Source organism: Solanum pennellii, chromosome 4 (assembly GCF_001406875.1).
Source record: "Solanum pennellii chromosome 4, SPENNV200".
Classification (NCBI taxonomy): Eukaryota; Viridiplantae; Streptophyta; class Magnoliopsida; order Solanales; family Solanaceae; genus Solanum; species Solanum pennellii.
Genome location: NC_028640.1, coordinates 3095786 through 3109444, shown reverse-complemented (window position 1 = coordinate 3109444; position 13659 = coordinate 3095786). Strand labels below are relative to the sequence as shown.

At 36.8% G+C, this 13659-nt stretch overlaps 1 protein-coding gene across 4 annotated transcripts; it reads right to left on the bottom strand.

The window, feature by feature from the left end:
* Positions 1 to 675: 675 nt before the first annotated feature.
* LOC107017805 (mediator of RNA polymerase II transcription subunit 15a) lies at positions 676 to 13150 on the bottom strand. Of its 4 annotated transcripts, none has more exons than XM_015218075.2 (11): positions 12866 to 13150; positions 11950 to 12061; positions 10124 to 10244; positions 8226 to 9587; positions 7812 to 7873; positions 6306 to 6380; positions 3943 to 5259; positions 3519 to 3854; positions 1834 to 2034; positions 1619 to 1707; positions 676 to 1285 (listed from the first exon to the last, which is right to left on the bottom strand). In XM_015218075.2, exons 1-11 carry the CDS (start codon positions 13018 to 13020, stop codon positions 1078 to 1080), a joined length of 4038 nt encoding a protein of 1345 aa, XP_015073561.1. In that variant the 5' UTR covers positions 13021 to 13150; the 3' UTR covers positions 676 to 1077. The 4 variants fall into 4 exon arrangements, with proteins under 4 accessions (XP_015073561.1, XP_015073562.1, XP_015073560.1 ...); XM_015218076.2 differs by having other exon boundaries at positions 3943 to 5241; positions 7812 to 7882; positions 12866 to 13149; XM_015218074.2 differs by having other exon boundaries at positions 7812 to 7882; positions 12866 to 13020.
* Between the last annotated feature and the right edge of the window lie 509 nt (positions 13151 to 13659).

Below are 13659 nucleotides of genomic sequence, written 5' to 3'. Positions count from 1 at the left end.
GCCAGTACTAAATTTCGAATTGCGTGTCATTAGTCCTTAAAAAAATGATTATCCAAAGAAAATGTCTTTATCACTGTATTGAATTTTCAATATTCTATCATATAATTAGTAGTGCCAATGTATTAAATTCACAACTTTAATTATAATTGATTCTTTTTAAAAAAGAATTATCATTCTATAGCATTTTTATTTATATTGCTGTTCGATGAATTCAAATTCTCTTTATAAATTTTATAATAATACTATTATTCGCAACAAAAAGTTTTTTATTCCCAAAACTCAAATTCGAAACACCTTATTTAGTTAATTAGTTCAATATCAAGTTTGATCAAAACATTTTGACACTTCCTCTTCCTACTTTTATTTTGCAAATAAATAATTCTGAGTTTTACTCGTAAGTTCAACGAAAAAAATATAAATATTAGAGCTGTAACTATTAATAACTAATAAAATATTACACTTCGACTAATAACTAATAAAATATGTACGAAGTGTATAAGTTGAACACACTTCATACTAAATACTCATACCTAAACATACAGATAATATATATTGTCATCGTAAATTAGTCGATCGAACGATATATATGAATTACTTCCTCCTCCTGTAATCATGTAAGAGCCCCATTTATAAACCTCATATGGTTCCAAAATGAATCAAAGCAGACCACCACAATGAACAAGCCATAAAAATAACAATGCTTAAAACCTTGAAATTTCACCAAGGGCATGTTTGGTTGGGGAATAAGTTATCCCGAAATTAGTTATCCCAACCAAACATGGGATAAACTAATCCTGATATTAGTTATTCCTTGTACCAAACAAGTGCTAAGTTAAAAAATATTCAGCTGCAAACACCTTGAGTACAAACAACTCAAGAGGTAAAATCCACACACTTGAGTACAAACAACTCAAGGGGGTACAAAAGCTTATCCAGCAACAGCCAGTATATAAAAATGAATCTCAGCATTCAATTCAAGAAGACGACAATTACGCAATCACCATCAGTAAATAGGAGGTAACAGCAGGAGAGCAAGGCCAAAGGCGGCTGAAGAAAACCTCATTATTCCGTCTTTGATCATGCTGCAGTCGAACAATTCTCCCAAGACCCATACTTTGAGCTGAAGGTTCCTCCTCCACTTTGCTGTGCATATTCACAAATTACAGCACGAGCACAAACATCCCAAGTCTTGACTATGTCTTTTAAAGACATTGGCTGTGAAAGACTTCGCAGGGAGACACTAAACCTTGACTTGGCCTTTGTGGATAGATCTTCATACTCTTTACTGCAGAAGAAAATAGTTGAGACACAGTTTTCAAATGTATCACATAGTAGTTATAAGTGGAGACTATAAGATTGTATAAGGAGATTTTCAAAACCTAGTTGATAATCTTAACGCAGATCAAAAGACACTTGTACAAAATCTTTCATGATTGACCATTAGAGAAGTCAAATTGTAAGACCTTTTTCACAAATCAACAAGGTATAATGAATACGGCAAAAAATCAGATCTATTAATGCTATTTTGATTCATCTGTTATAGCTGCTATTTTATTACTTCTTTTAATTTATAAGGACTATAATTGCTCTTACCAAGAAGATTGCCAAATTTACTCACCTAACTTCAACTGGGAACTTGTCCAACAGAATCGGACAGCAGTTTGGATAATTAACTGGAACGAGCAATCTCAAAGGCTGAATTGGAGACTGCACAGAAGTAAAATACCATCATTCAACCAAAGAAACAAAAAATGTAAAAGAGTTAATGACAGATTTTCTTTTTTGATAAGTAGTTGATGACACAAGTTCAGTATATGAAGATCAATATCTTACCATCTGCGCTGAAGCATATAGTGCTTTTAAGTTTGGACTCAATGCAACGGCAGTGAAAGAACACTTAACAGTAGTGCCTTCACCACCCTCTGTTGCAGCAGCAAGAGCACTTGGATCAACACCTTCGTCACTAATTTCTACAACAGTGTCGATAAGTTGCCGATTGATTTTCTGTATCTCTTCAACCAGTGCAATATTAACCTACAATAGAGTACTAATTACTGTTATCTACAAGGTGAAGCTGGAGAAACCAAAAGTTGACAAGTAAAACAATTTCCTTGTCAAAGATCAACACATCAATTTGAATGCAAGATCAAGGAAATCAGCATCTGGACAAGATAACATTTTTGTGATCAAACACTCTTATCTTACATCAACAAACATTGGATGTCTGATCATGAAAAAAAGATGAAATGCAACCATGTGACGAACAAAATAACAAAAATAACTCATTTTCCCATAAATGCAAAGCTTTACGGAATAAAAACACCATTCCAGAATGTTGGTTCACATGCTGCCTAGAAGCAAAGCTGCTTTATATTCTCGAGTCTTATAAAATTATAATGCCTATTGCCCTGTATCCTGCCAAAGCTTGGAATGTTTTCACTTAGTATTTCTGCTTTTCCTGTTGAACAAATTTACTCGTCTGGAAATACAAAACTCTATCAAATGATTAGGTGGGATTCAAGTGATTCACATTGTTTATAATAACACAAAAAAGGTAGGGTGAATCCAGGCATAAAAAAGACTCAATATGAAAATGCAAGGACCAAGTGTTGTGGGTCAATCTAAATGCTAAAGAGCCTAGCAATAAATTGAGGTGCAGTTGGGAATTCAAGTCAAAATAGTTCATAGATAGGCAGTAACTAGACATCTGAGTACAACTTCCACCTCGGTTTTAGTTCACCACTAGAATATATTCACACGCTAGTTGCTAGAAAAGGGATAATATTGAAACCATATAGAAAGCAGGCGTATTTTTATTGTTTCCGTATAGATTTGTACCGAGTGCTGCTCAGGCACAGAAAGGCTGAGGGAAACTTAAGAGCCGGGAAGTTTGTGGTAGGGATTGGGCATTATCATATGTTGAATAAGTAGACACTGAATGACAGTCTGGTACAAAGACTGAGCAGCCAACTGAAAGTCTCAGGTTGCATATAGCATTCAATAAAATGCATTTGTTTTTATTCTAGATAGTCGTCTTATACTTTGTTCAGATTATTTAGACATACTCACAAGCTGAAAGAGTACTAAAGAAGTAAAACTCATGTCTCGTTCACATAAAGTAATGTTTGATTTTCCCATACAATATTCTACCATAGCCATCAAAGTTTTCAGAACAGAACTATAAGTGGTAGTTTGGGGTTGAAGTTCCAGTTGCAGAAACATAATCAATAAAAATGAAAGAGCAGGCACAAGGAATGATTGTTAAAAACCACTTTGAGTCGAGTTTCAGTTTGCATGCAAGCTGAAACTTCAGGAAATATTCCACCATATTGCATTTGGTCATTCTACTCTCTCTGTAGCAGTCATGGACAAAGATCAGTTTTTACTTTTTTAACTCTAAAATGCACCTGAATGGACCTCCTTTTTCTTTTAAGAACCAATATAGTCTACCACGGAGCTCTCATGTTTGGACGTGCAGTTTTGTACTTTTATCCTGTAAGTAGGCAGCAGAAAATTACCTCTATTTTAGGTCTTTTGGCATTGGATGTTGCTGTTGACTCTAACTCAGGTGTTTCAGAATAATTCACCTGCCAGAAACTATCATTTAAACTGCTGCTTGACGACACAACGTTGGAAGTTGTATATCGCTTCATTTTCTTTGTTCCAGTAGGTCCATCCTGCGTAAAGTAGTTTCTCGCTTGGAGACGACATTTGGTCATGGCAACCAAATCTTCGCCAACAGCTGCTCTTGATCCATTTCCTGGAGCAGATCCCGCTATTCTATCATTCATACTGACAACTGAATAGATGTCTTGAACTGACGACTGCAATGCTTTGTCAGACATGTTTTTAACCTGAATGTAATAAACAAGTCAAATCAAATGAAGACAGATTATTGGGATTACTGAAGATACAAATTAAGTAGAATGGTATAATACAAACCGCTCTCATCAAGCGATCCAATGGTTGTTCAACACTTGACCTGCCAGGAACAGCAGCTGAGACATTGGCATGTGTACCATCTAGAGGAGTAAACTCAGCAAGCAAAGGTGAGGCTGATATCCCAGGAGTACCAATTGCAAGGGATTGGGCAGGTGCAGAAGCAACAGTAGCTTGCTGATGCATTATATTTCCAGCTGTGGTATGTGATCCAAGGCCAGCACAAACTTTTTCGGAATCTCCCGGCATTGGAGATGGAGCCAAGGGAGTTGAAGGAGAAGGGACAACAAATGGTGAGCTTGCGGATTGGAGAGGAGTCCCAGCTTTTGTAAGAGACGCCAACATATTTTGTTGGTCAATTTGTGGAGAAGGATGTTGGGTAACCTGAGGAGACAGTGCTTGATGGAGTTGAGGTGAAGATATTCCTGGCTTCAATTGGGGATGATGAGATCCAACACGCTGGCCAACTGACTGTTGCTGTAAAACTCCTGGTTTTATCCCCATTTGCTGCCTTATCTTTAGGTCATTAGCATCAGTCATCTGTTGAAGCTGAGACATCGGGTGGGTTGGCAACAGCGTGGTCTGCTGTTGCTTCGCTTGCTGCTGTTGTATTATCTGCTGTCTTTGAAAAAGTTGCTGCTGCATATGCCTATGGTGGTATTGCTGTCTTAATTGCTGGTTCTGCAACATTTGCTGCTCGTGCTGCTTAGGAAGTGACTGTTGCAGGGCGTTTGAATTTTGCTGTAGGGAACCGAGGTTTGCCTGTACGGGGTTTGTTCCACTTTGTGAGCTTAATGAGCTCATGTTAACTTGTTGAGGACTGTTAACAGGATTCTGTTGTAAAGAGCCAGTAGCCACCTGCTGCAGTGAGTTCAATGAATTACCCTGTCCCAAATCCACAGTGGAACCAGGCTGTACTGTATTTATCATGTGTTGCTGGGAGTTGGAAATTGTCGGTACGCCAGACAAGGTATTATGTTGCAAGTTGGTGAGATTATTCTGAGGCATTGCTGCCATGGAACCCTGTGCGGGTTGCATCGACGGATTAGATTGACCATCAAGAGATGGTGGTTGCTGAAGCTGCATGGAAGACTGAGGAAGTTGTCCCTGCAGTGGAGAAGAAGAAGGCTTGCTGCGCGGCCTATTGGAACTAAGAAAGAAACTTATGTGCTTCTCAACCGAAGCCAACTTTTCCTTATGAGAAAGTTGAATATCCTGCTTGTTAAGCCGCAAGAAAAGCACAATGCGTTCCAGCGTGATCTTGAACATCTTGAGCTTTTCAATTTGCTCATTTTGAGGACGCTGAGGAAGAGAATCATGCTTAAAATCAGGAAAAAAAAAATCAGTTTAGTCAAAGTCTTGTTTCTTGCCCTTTGCAAACTTTTAAAATTCATGCTTCAAGTACCTCCCTCCCACAGCAAAGAAAAAGGGACTAAAACTTAAAACCAACATAAAGAGACAAATAACATAGTAGCCAGGTGCCCAATTCAACAGAATGCTGACTTAAGCGCTCTTAAAATTTAGACAAATCAAGCCCTTGCCCGAAGAATTGGGGAGGCCTTGAACCCTTCCCCAAGGGAACATAAAAGTGGCATCTACATCACAGTATTCACCTAGATATGTGTAAATAGCTCATTTTATGGTGTCCTCCACCTATACTTTACAATCATACACAACGCTTCAACACAGGCAAATGATGCAGATGCAAGAAATAAAAAAGAATTAAATGCACTACTGCACTACAATGTATTCTCAGTATGATACAAATGTTTCTCAAGATGGCAGGAAAGGAATCAAAGATGCAAAACTGAGAATTTAGAGTTTCGAGCTTTCTGCATCAGTTCTCAGTTAAATAATATTCTAGGATTACCTATGGGCGTATCAAGGAGTTTGTATCAACTAGAAATGCCAGAGAAAATATGTAAGAAAGAGCTATAATAGGTATGAGAAACATGCAAATAGATGAGAGGAGTTTCAAATAACCATAGGTTTATAAAATTTATCTGATACCAGTACTTGTTAACCTAGTTATGGATGACCTAACCAATATATACAAATGCAGTACACCTTGGTGCATGATATATGCAAATAATGGCGTGTCAATTGACAAAACTTACAAGGGAGTCAAACCATAATTTAGAACTATGATGAAGCAATTAGAGGGCAATGCCTGCAATGGATTTGGATAAGTAGGGGAGAAATATATGATTGCAAGTACTGTCCCCATAAGAAGAATGATTTCTAAGAACTATTAACATCTCAAATTATATATAAAAAAAAACTTAGTATCAAACATGCTGCACCATATATAGCTAGTAGAATTGCTCCAAAAATGATAATAATGGATTAAAATGTTGATGACATACCTGTTGCACTTTAGAAGCAATTTTGTGGTATAGATCATTGAGCTCTGCTAAATACGACTCCTTCATAGACTTTATCTGCATTAAAAATTTGCATCAGCTCAGAATTGCGCAAATGTCAAGACTGCATTCCCATATGGATAGGTAATAATTAGATCAACTTTCCGATACAGTAGAGAACAAACTAGAGAATCCTCATGAAAGAACCTTCCAGATAAAAAGTAAAAAGTGAAGTGGAAGCGGAAGACTAAAACTCATTAAAGAATCCATTTTGCATGATTCAACATGTGAATGAAAAAATAAACAACTGAACTTTGCTTCCTTCAGCTTCTTGGTACACGTTTCTGCTCGGTGCTCACAGCAAGGGTCTAATTCCAAGATGTGATAATAGACCAGCCCAACCAGGAGGAATTAGAATATACTTTTCTAGGATTGTCTGGGAGATATAATATGGTTTAGTGTGAAAACATCTTTTTCTTTTTCACTTTACACCTTTATTACCAGTGAAGCAAAATGAGGGTAAACAATGAATAACAACAATGTAGTTTGCTTCACAAGTAAAAAGGCATGTTGATGTTATATCTTTATTCTTGGCGAACTCAAAATATTCCAACTTACACTTCTAGCTAGTAAACCAAGTCGGGTATTTAAGTACAAAAAGCTAGAGGGACAGACCCATTATCATCCACATTTCAAAACAGGAAACAATGAATTTCTCGTGATATCCCAAAAAACAGAAACAAAAACCGTTACCAACTAATACAGATGATGTGCCTTTTCACAAAGAACAATATTTTCTAAAGCCATATATTCAAGTATATACTTCCTGCATGAATAGATTTACCCTTTAATGTAGCAATAAGTTCTTTAGTTTCCATGGAATAAAACAAATTAGGTACATATTATGAGGACCCTGACCCAAACTTACGGACATATTACACCTCGTGAATTCAGACAATACATAACAACATTCAACTATTTCTAATCACTCCATCAAAAAATAAATGTAACCAACCAATTTATTTACTTCACTTCCCAATTATGCCAGTAGAAAGTGTAAGGAAATTCAAGTGCTATAATATTGGATTGAGAGGGGCTCAAATGAAGCGACATAAGACAACAATAATTCATATAACAGACCCTAATTTGATTAACATTGAGGCGTAATAGTTGTTGTACCTCACTTCTCAATTGAGAATAAATCAATTTCTTACAAGTAAGCTGCAATAACCTTAATTCCATAGTGCTTCTACAAATTGATACACCGTAAAAGTGCTTTGCGGGAATGGATATGACCATGAATTTGCTGAATACTTATTTTGATAAACCTCCTCTATTACTCCATCAATCACAAAAAATATTTCACAGCATTCAGCTACTTCATATATTGTTGCAACCAGTCAATTTATCAAAATACAGTTCACTTGTCAATTTCCAAAACAACAATTTCCAGTAATTTCCTCAGTTTTCAACATGCCATGCAGATAGAAATACCATCGAAAAAAATACCTTTTGGTAAACCTCCTCCTGCCAATCAGCTGCATTTGCATTTCCCGTCTGAGCTGTAGAATCTAAAGATGCTACAAATAAACCAAAAGTTAAGGATAGCACAAAAATATTGAAGGACTTGACTCCTTACAGCATTAAAATTTCAGGCAAATTTTGGGATATGAAAGGTGTTGGGTATTTCAGATAAGTATGAATATTATTTAAAATATCCATCACCTTTCATATCCCAAAACTTGCCTGAAAGTACTAGTCATTTTTACATAAAGAAAATGTAAACCAGTGGTTAACATAGTGTAGAAGTCCTATACCTTCACACATATAAGGCATGAAAGGTGGAAATATCTAAGAATGACAAACTGCTACAGAGTGATTTATGAGACCTAATTGAAAGCTTTGATTAAGAAAAATACATACTTGATGAGGCTTCAGGTGCGACTCTTTGTGATTGATATAGCTGCTTCTGCTGTTCCATTACATTTTGCTGTTGAAGCAAGGGGGCTGATGGTTGAAGCCTCTGTTGCATCTCCCTTTGCAATTGATTCGCCTGTTGCTGCAAACCCAAAGGTGGCTGTAACTGTCCTGGTTGTGATTGACTCTGAGACATCATTTGCTGTTGTGCTGGCTGCGACTGCGATTGTTGACCTTGATTTGGTAACAAGGTTGTAGTACTCTGCAGCATTTGTTGTTGTACAGGAACTTTTGGTTGTTGCATCAAATGGATAGGGTGCTGATTAGATGTCAAGCCAGAGTTACCAGGTTGTTGACTTCCAGACAGCTGTTGTTGCTGGACCCCAGCAATACTACTTTGAGAGCCCAACTGCTGCTGATGCATATTTTGAAAGTTGTTTTGCTGATGCATATAGTTGTTCTGTTGGCCCACTAGCCTCTGCTGCACATCAGGCATTGTATTCTGTTGACTCATCAATTGGTTCTGCTGGAGATTTGCAACATTTGTCTGTTGTGCAATCAGCTGCTGTTGTTGTTGTTGTTGTTGGTGCTGTTGCGCTGGTAAAATTGGTGGCTGTAGCATTGACGATTGCTGTTGATGAAGCATGGGAGCCTGCTGCTGTCTCATAACTGATTGCTGCCGTTGGTGAAGTACAGATTGAGTTGACTGTTGAACAGTCGACTGTTGACTCTGCTGAAGGTTGGACAAAGAAGTTGATTGTATTGAAGAAGGTTGCATCATAGCTTGCTGAGAAGGTTGTGTCTGAGTAGGTTGTAGAAGGTTTTGTTGCTGCTGTGGTAGTTGTTGCTGCTGCTCCTGCGGCTGCTGCTGTTGCTGTTGCTGCATGTGAGATTGCATCAAGGACTGTGATGTGCTTCCCGGCTGAAATTTCTGCTTCATCATTTGATGCTGATGCAGTTGCTGCTGGTACATATATTGCTGTGTTGTCTGGGACTGCTGCTGTTGCTGTTGAGAAACAACCTGTTGTTGTCTTCCCTGCATCTGCCTCTGAGAATTAGCAACCATATTAGGAGGCATGCCTTGCCCAATGGCATTTGCTACCAAGTTTTGACCAACATTTGGCATGTTTTGCATGGTTTGCAAATTTGAATTCTGGCCCACGACATTTGGCATGGTACCCTGCGTCAAATTACTCACAGAAGGAAGTGAAGGAGCCAAGCTAGCAGAATTTTGCAGCCCAGTCGATGCCATATTGTTCTGAAGGTTTTGCTGCAACAGTGGTTGTCGTGTTTGAGTTTGATTGCCCACCATAGGTACAGGAAGTTGCTGTGCTTGGCTGTTGACTTGGGATTGCATACTGTGCGATCCTACAGAAATGAATCAAAAAGAAGCCAGTCAAGATGCTATCAAATAACCAGCAAACATAATAACATTAAAATAAAATACAAACAAGCAGCAAAAGTAAACACGTATTTTTTAGTTTAAGATACAAGAAACAGAAGTCATAGCTTTGTGAAAACTGATTCAAAAATACAAAAGAGAAGTTTGACTAAGTTACTTATTAGATAAATAAACAACAGTATGTAGTACTGTAAATCACAAGCTTTTCTTCTGTCCCTTATTTTGGTTAGCTAATAAGAAAAGAATAGTCTGGATATAGAGAAAGAGCAGGGCTAGGGCTCTGACCTAGAGCACAAACAATACTTATTAGGGCTAGTCACCAAAATTATAGATCACTCAAAGATTAGCACAATGGTTCAAGCATCTAAAATTTCCTTTACACTTATTAGCTACAGAGAACAAACTTTTCAACAGCAGAACGAAGTAATTAGGTTTACACAGAACGTCCTGTCATACAAGTTTTCCCAATTTGAAATACAGCACATGAGATTTCATTGTTCACCTGGACCAAGGGCATTCTGACCACTACTTGCAGGATTTGGCTGAACAGAATTGGTCATAGGAGTTTGAGATTTTGTCTCCATGGTCAGCATCTTTAAAGATATCTTCCGAAGATAATCTTGCTGCAATATTAGATAAATATAAGTTAAAACACATACAACATAGGGTTGGCAAACTGAGGGTAGGTTATGCAGGGCGAGTTCTAATATTTTTTAAAAAACACTGATGCAGCATAAGGCGGGTTGCAGAACTATGAAGGGGGTTTAAACAACAACGTATCCAGTGTAACTCCTACAAGTGAGTCTGGGGAGGGTGAGGAGTGTACAAAGACCTTACCACTACCTCATAAAGATAGAGAGATTGTTTTCGATAAACCTTCGGGCGTCTGCTGAAGTAAAGAATCTCCAAGCAGCGATTTGAACAAGAACAAAAAAAGAAATTAAGTTCTTTCCTTAGGCGTGCAACCAGATCTGGGAGGATAGAGTGGGGAGGATGGAGTTTACACAAACCTTAAACCTACTTTGTGGAGGTTGCTTAGGTGTGCAAAGACATTCAAATTAGATCGAAATTATTTTTTTGTGGTGGTCAGTATAAAAATTAGTGTAAAAGTAGATTTTGTGAATCTATGTCGGTTACTCAAATATGAAATTATTTTATTTAATTCCATATAACTTATTACTATCCATTTTGCGTTGACAAATATATAGTGAGCACTGCCCCCAAGGCCTAGCTCGAGTGGCAAAAGGTGGAGGATTTGTAACTTAGGTTGCAGGTTCAAGCCCCACACCATGCAAACTTGCAAAGCGACCCTAAGTATTTAAATGGAGAAGGGTAGAGGGCCGGGCCCATTATCCACCGAGTTTAGAAGACTGTGATTGGTCCAAAGGGTGGCGGGTCACAGACAGATTCCTCCGGGCCCATTATTCACCGAGTTTAGAAGACTGTGATTGGTCCAAAGGGTGGCGGGTCACAGACGGATTTCTCGGTTATCAAAATAAATAAATAAATAAATAAATATATATATATATATATATATATATAGTGAGCACTCTTGGGGAATAATAATTAATATGATACTATAATATTTACGTGTGAGAAAAACATGTCAATATGCAGAATTAACCCTTTTTTTTGTTCTAGACATCATTGTAATAGGTAATTTTACTTGAACAAATTACCAATTAAATAAGATTTAGAAATCACATGCTTAAGATGAACTGATATATACTATCAGGCTCTTCCATTTCCCTGTTATAAGAACCTTGATGAGAGCAAATATAAGAATATCCAATTATTATTTTTAATGTCAGCCATGTCTTCGTAAAATTGCTAAAATAGTGATTCATGTTTTCGTTTAGGAGTACGAAAATCAACATAAACATAATGATATGGGTGGGGGGTCAAAATCTTCGCAGGATTATGCGGGTTTGGCCTGCAACCGCACTGTACCCGGTCCTCTTGCCATCCCTAATACAACATGTCTAGATGCAAGTTTATACAAGCAGGAATAACATCAATGATGAGGAGAACAAATTGAATCATTCATGTAGAAGAATCCATCATCAGATAAATGGATGGTTGTATGGTTTTGGAGAACAAGTTGCATCAAGAGTCTCAAATCGGATGAAAAAGGATGGGCTTATATGGTCTCGGAGAACAAATTGAAACAAGAGTCCCACATTGGATGAAAAAGGGATGAGTGATTCCCTTATATGGTCTTGAAAACAGAACTGCATCAAAAGTCTAATATCGGATTTTAAAGGCAGGGGTGGTTTATGAGCTAGCTTTACAATTTGAACAAATAAGAAACAAGTTTAGACTACATACCTGACTTGTAGCAGCAGAATAGATCTTTTCTTCAAACCTTACAGCAATTTTCTTAAGCTCCTGTACTCCTTCTTGCCCAGAAACAGGAAGATGCCTCTTTAAGGTCTCCATTCTATACAATCATATCAACAAAAGATCAACCTAAACTCTTGATAAAAGCACAATCTAGATAAATACTTCTCAAATATATTAATTCGACATCACGCCCTGCTACAAAAGACTAAAAGTTGTTTCCTTTAAACAAATATCAGCAATTATAATCCAATTATCTCCAGTGACAACCTGTCATTTTGACATATCAAGAACAAAGTCTTGATAAGATCAAAATCTAGATAAATGCTTCTCAAAAATATTAACAATAATTTGACATCATACCCTACTACAAAAGACTAAAACTTATTTCCTCTGAACAAATATAAGTAGTTATTATCCAATTATCGCGAACAACAGCCAACCATTTCGACATATCTAAAACAAAATATAAAGCACAGTGAGTAAAACTAGGTTTTCCCACTTGAACTAGTTCCTTGACTGATCCACCACAACACCACCCCCACCCCCAACAACAAAACATACCTAGTGTAATCCCGGGGTCAGAGTGTAAGCATATGTTACCCCTTGACTAATTACCAAAATTGGTAATAACTAGGGCACAAAATTCCAATTAACTCACCCAATACCATTAACAAAACAAACCCCAAAATTCACCTAATAAAGTAAGTTTCCATAAAACAGAACGACACTGAAAAAAAAATATGTATCAGATTGATTAATCAATACTTCTAACGAAATGGGGTTTCATCGATAACCGATAAAACACAAAAAAAAACCCTAAAATTCAAAATTCCAGATCCTTTTAACAAATATAAAAAATAAGAACAAGTCGCTAAACTAAAAATTAGAAAAAAAAACTTACATCTTATTCACAATTCTTTGACGCGAATCGGGCATAAGTTGAGTCCTCCAATCACCGGACTCCATAGCTCCGGCAGCCGCTCCACCACCTTCACCACCTCCCTGAGCCTGAGCCTGAGCCTGAGCCTGAGCGGCCCTCCAATTATTCCCATCCATTTCAATTCCACACCAAAATTCCTTAATCCACAATCAATAATCACAATTTCTGGCTTCGATCAACGATGAAAAATCACAATTGCGCCTAGATTTCTTGAGTGTATAAATAAGAAAATAAAACTCCCAAAGACTTTATATTATACATTCATATATAGTAATAAATTTTTTTAGTAATATCTGACTATTACCAACGTGTCCAGCCGCCATTGACTCAATATCTCTTGGCCCATTCACTAGTTTTAAGCTAGTTTAAGAAAAAAAATTATGTTTAATATAGTGATTTTATTTTAGCATTGTGTAGTATATAAAAAGTTTTTATTTAAAAAAAATAAATGATTTGAATAGTGATAAAGTAATAAATTGTCGTTGCTTGATTTATTAACCGTGTGTTTGATACGGAAGAAAATGTTTTCCATGGAAAATGTTTTCCTAAAAAAATGTTTTCCTGAAAAACAAGTAGATTTTGGACTTATTTTCTCATGTTTGGTTAGCGAGTAGAAAATATTTTTCGAAAATGATTTATAGTGTTCGATTTATGAATGAAAAATGTTTCTGAGAGACATCTTTTATTTTTACTAGAGTAAAAAATAATTTATTAAATTGAAATATTTTTAAAAAAAACAAAAATACTATTTTATG

What these genes read in the sequence shown, in the direction of transcription:
- LOC107017805 (XM_015218074.2), bottom strand. Translation starts at nt 13,020, where the DNA reads ATGGATGGGAATAATTGGAGGGCCGCTCAGGCTCAGGCTCAGGCTCAG. An exon ending in CAAAGAATTGTGAATAAGAT is followed by an intron (nt 12,062 to 12,865) that starts GTAAGTTTTTTT and finishes ATGATTGTATAG; the next exon opens with AATGGAGACCTTAAAGAGGC. An exon ending in AGGAGGAGGTTTACCAAAAG is followed by an intron (nt 6,381 to 7,811) that starts GTATTTTTTTCG and finishes TTTTTAATGCAG; the next exon opens with ATAAAGTCTATGAAGGAGTC.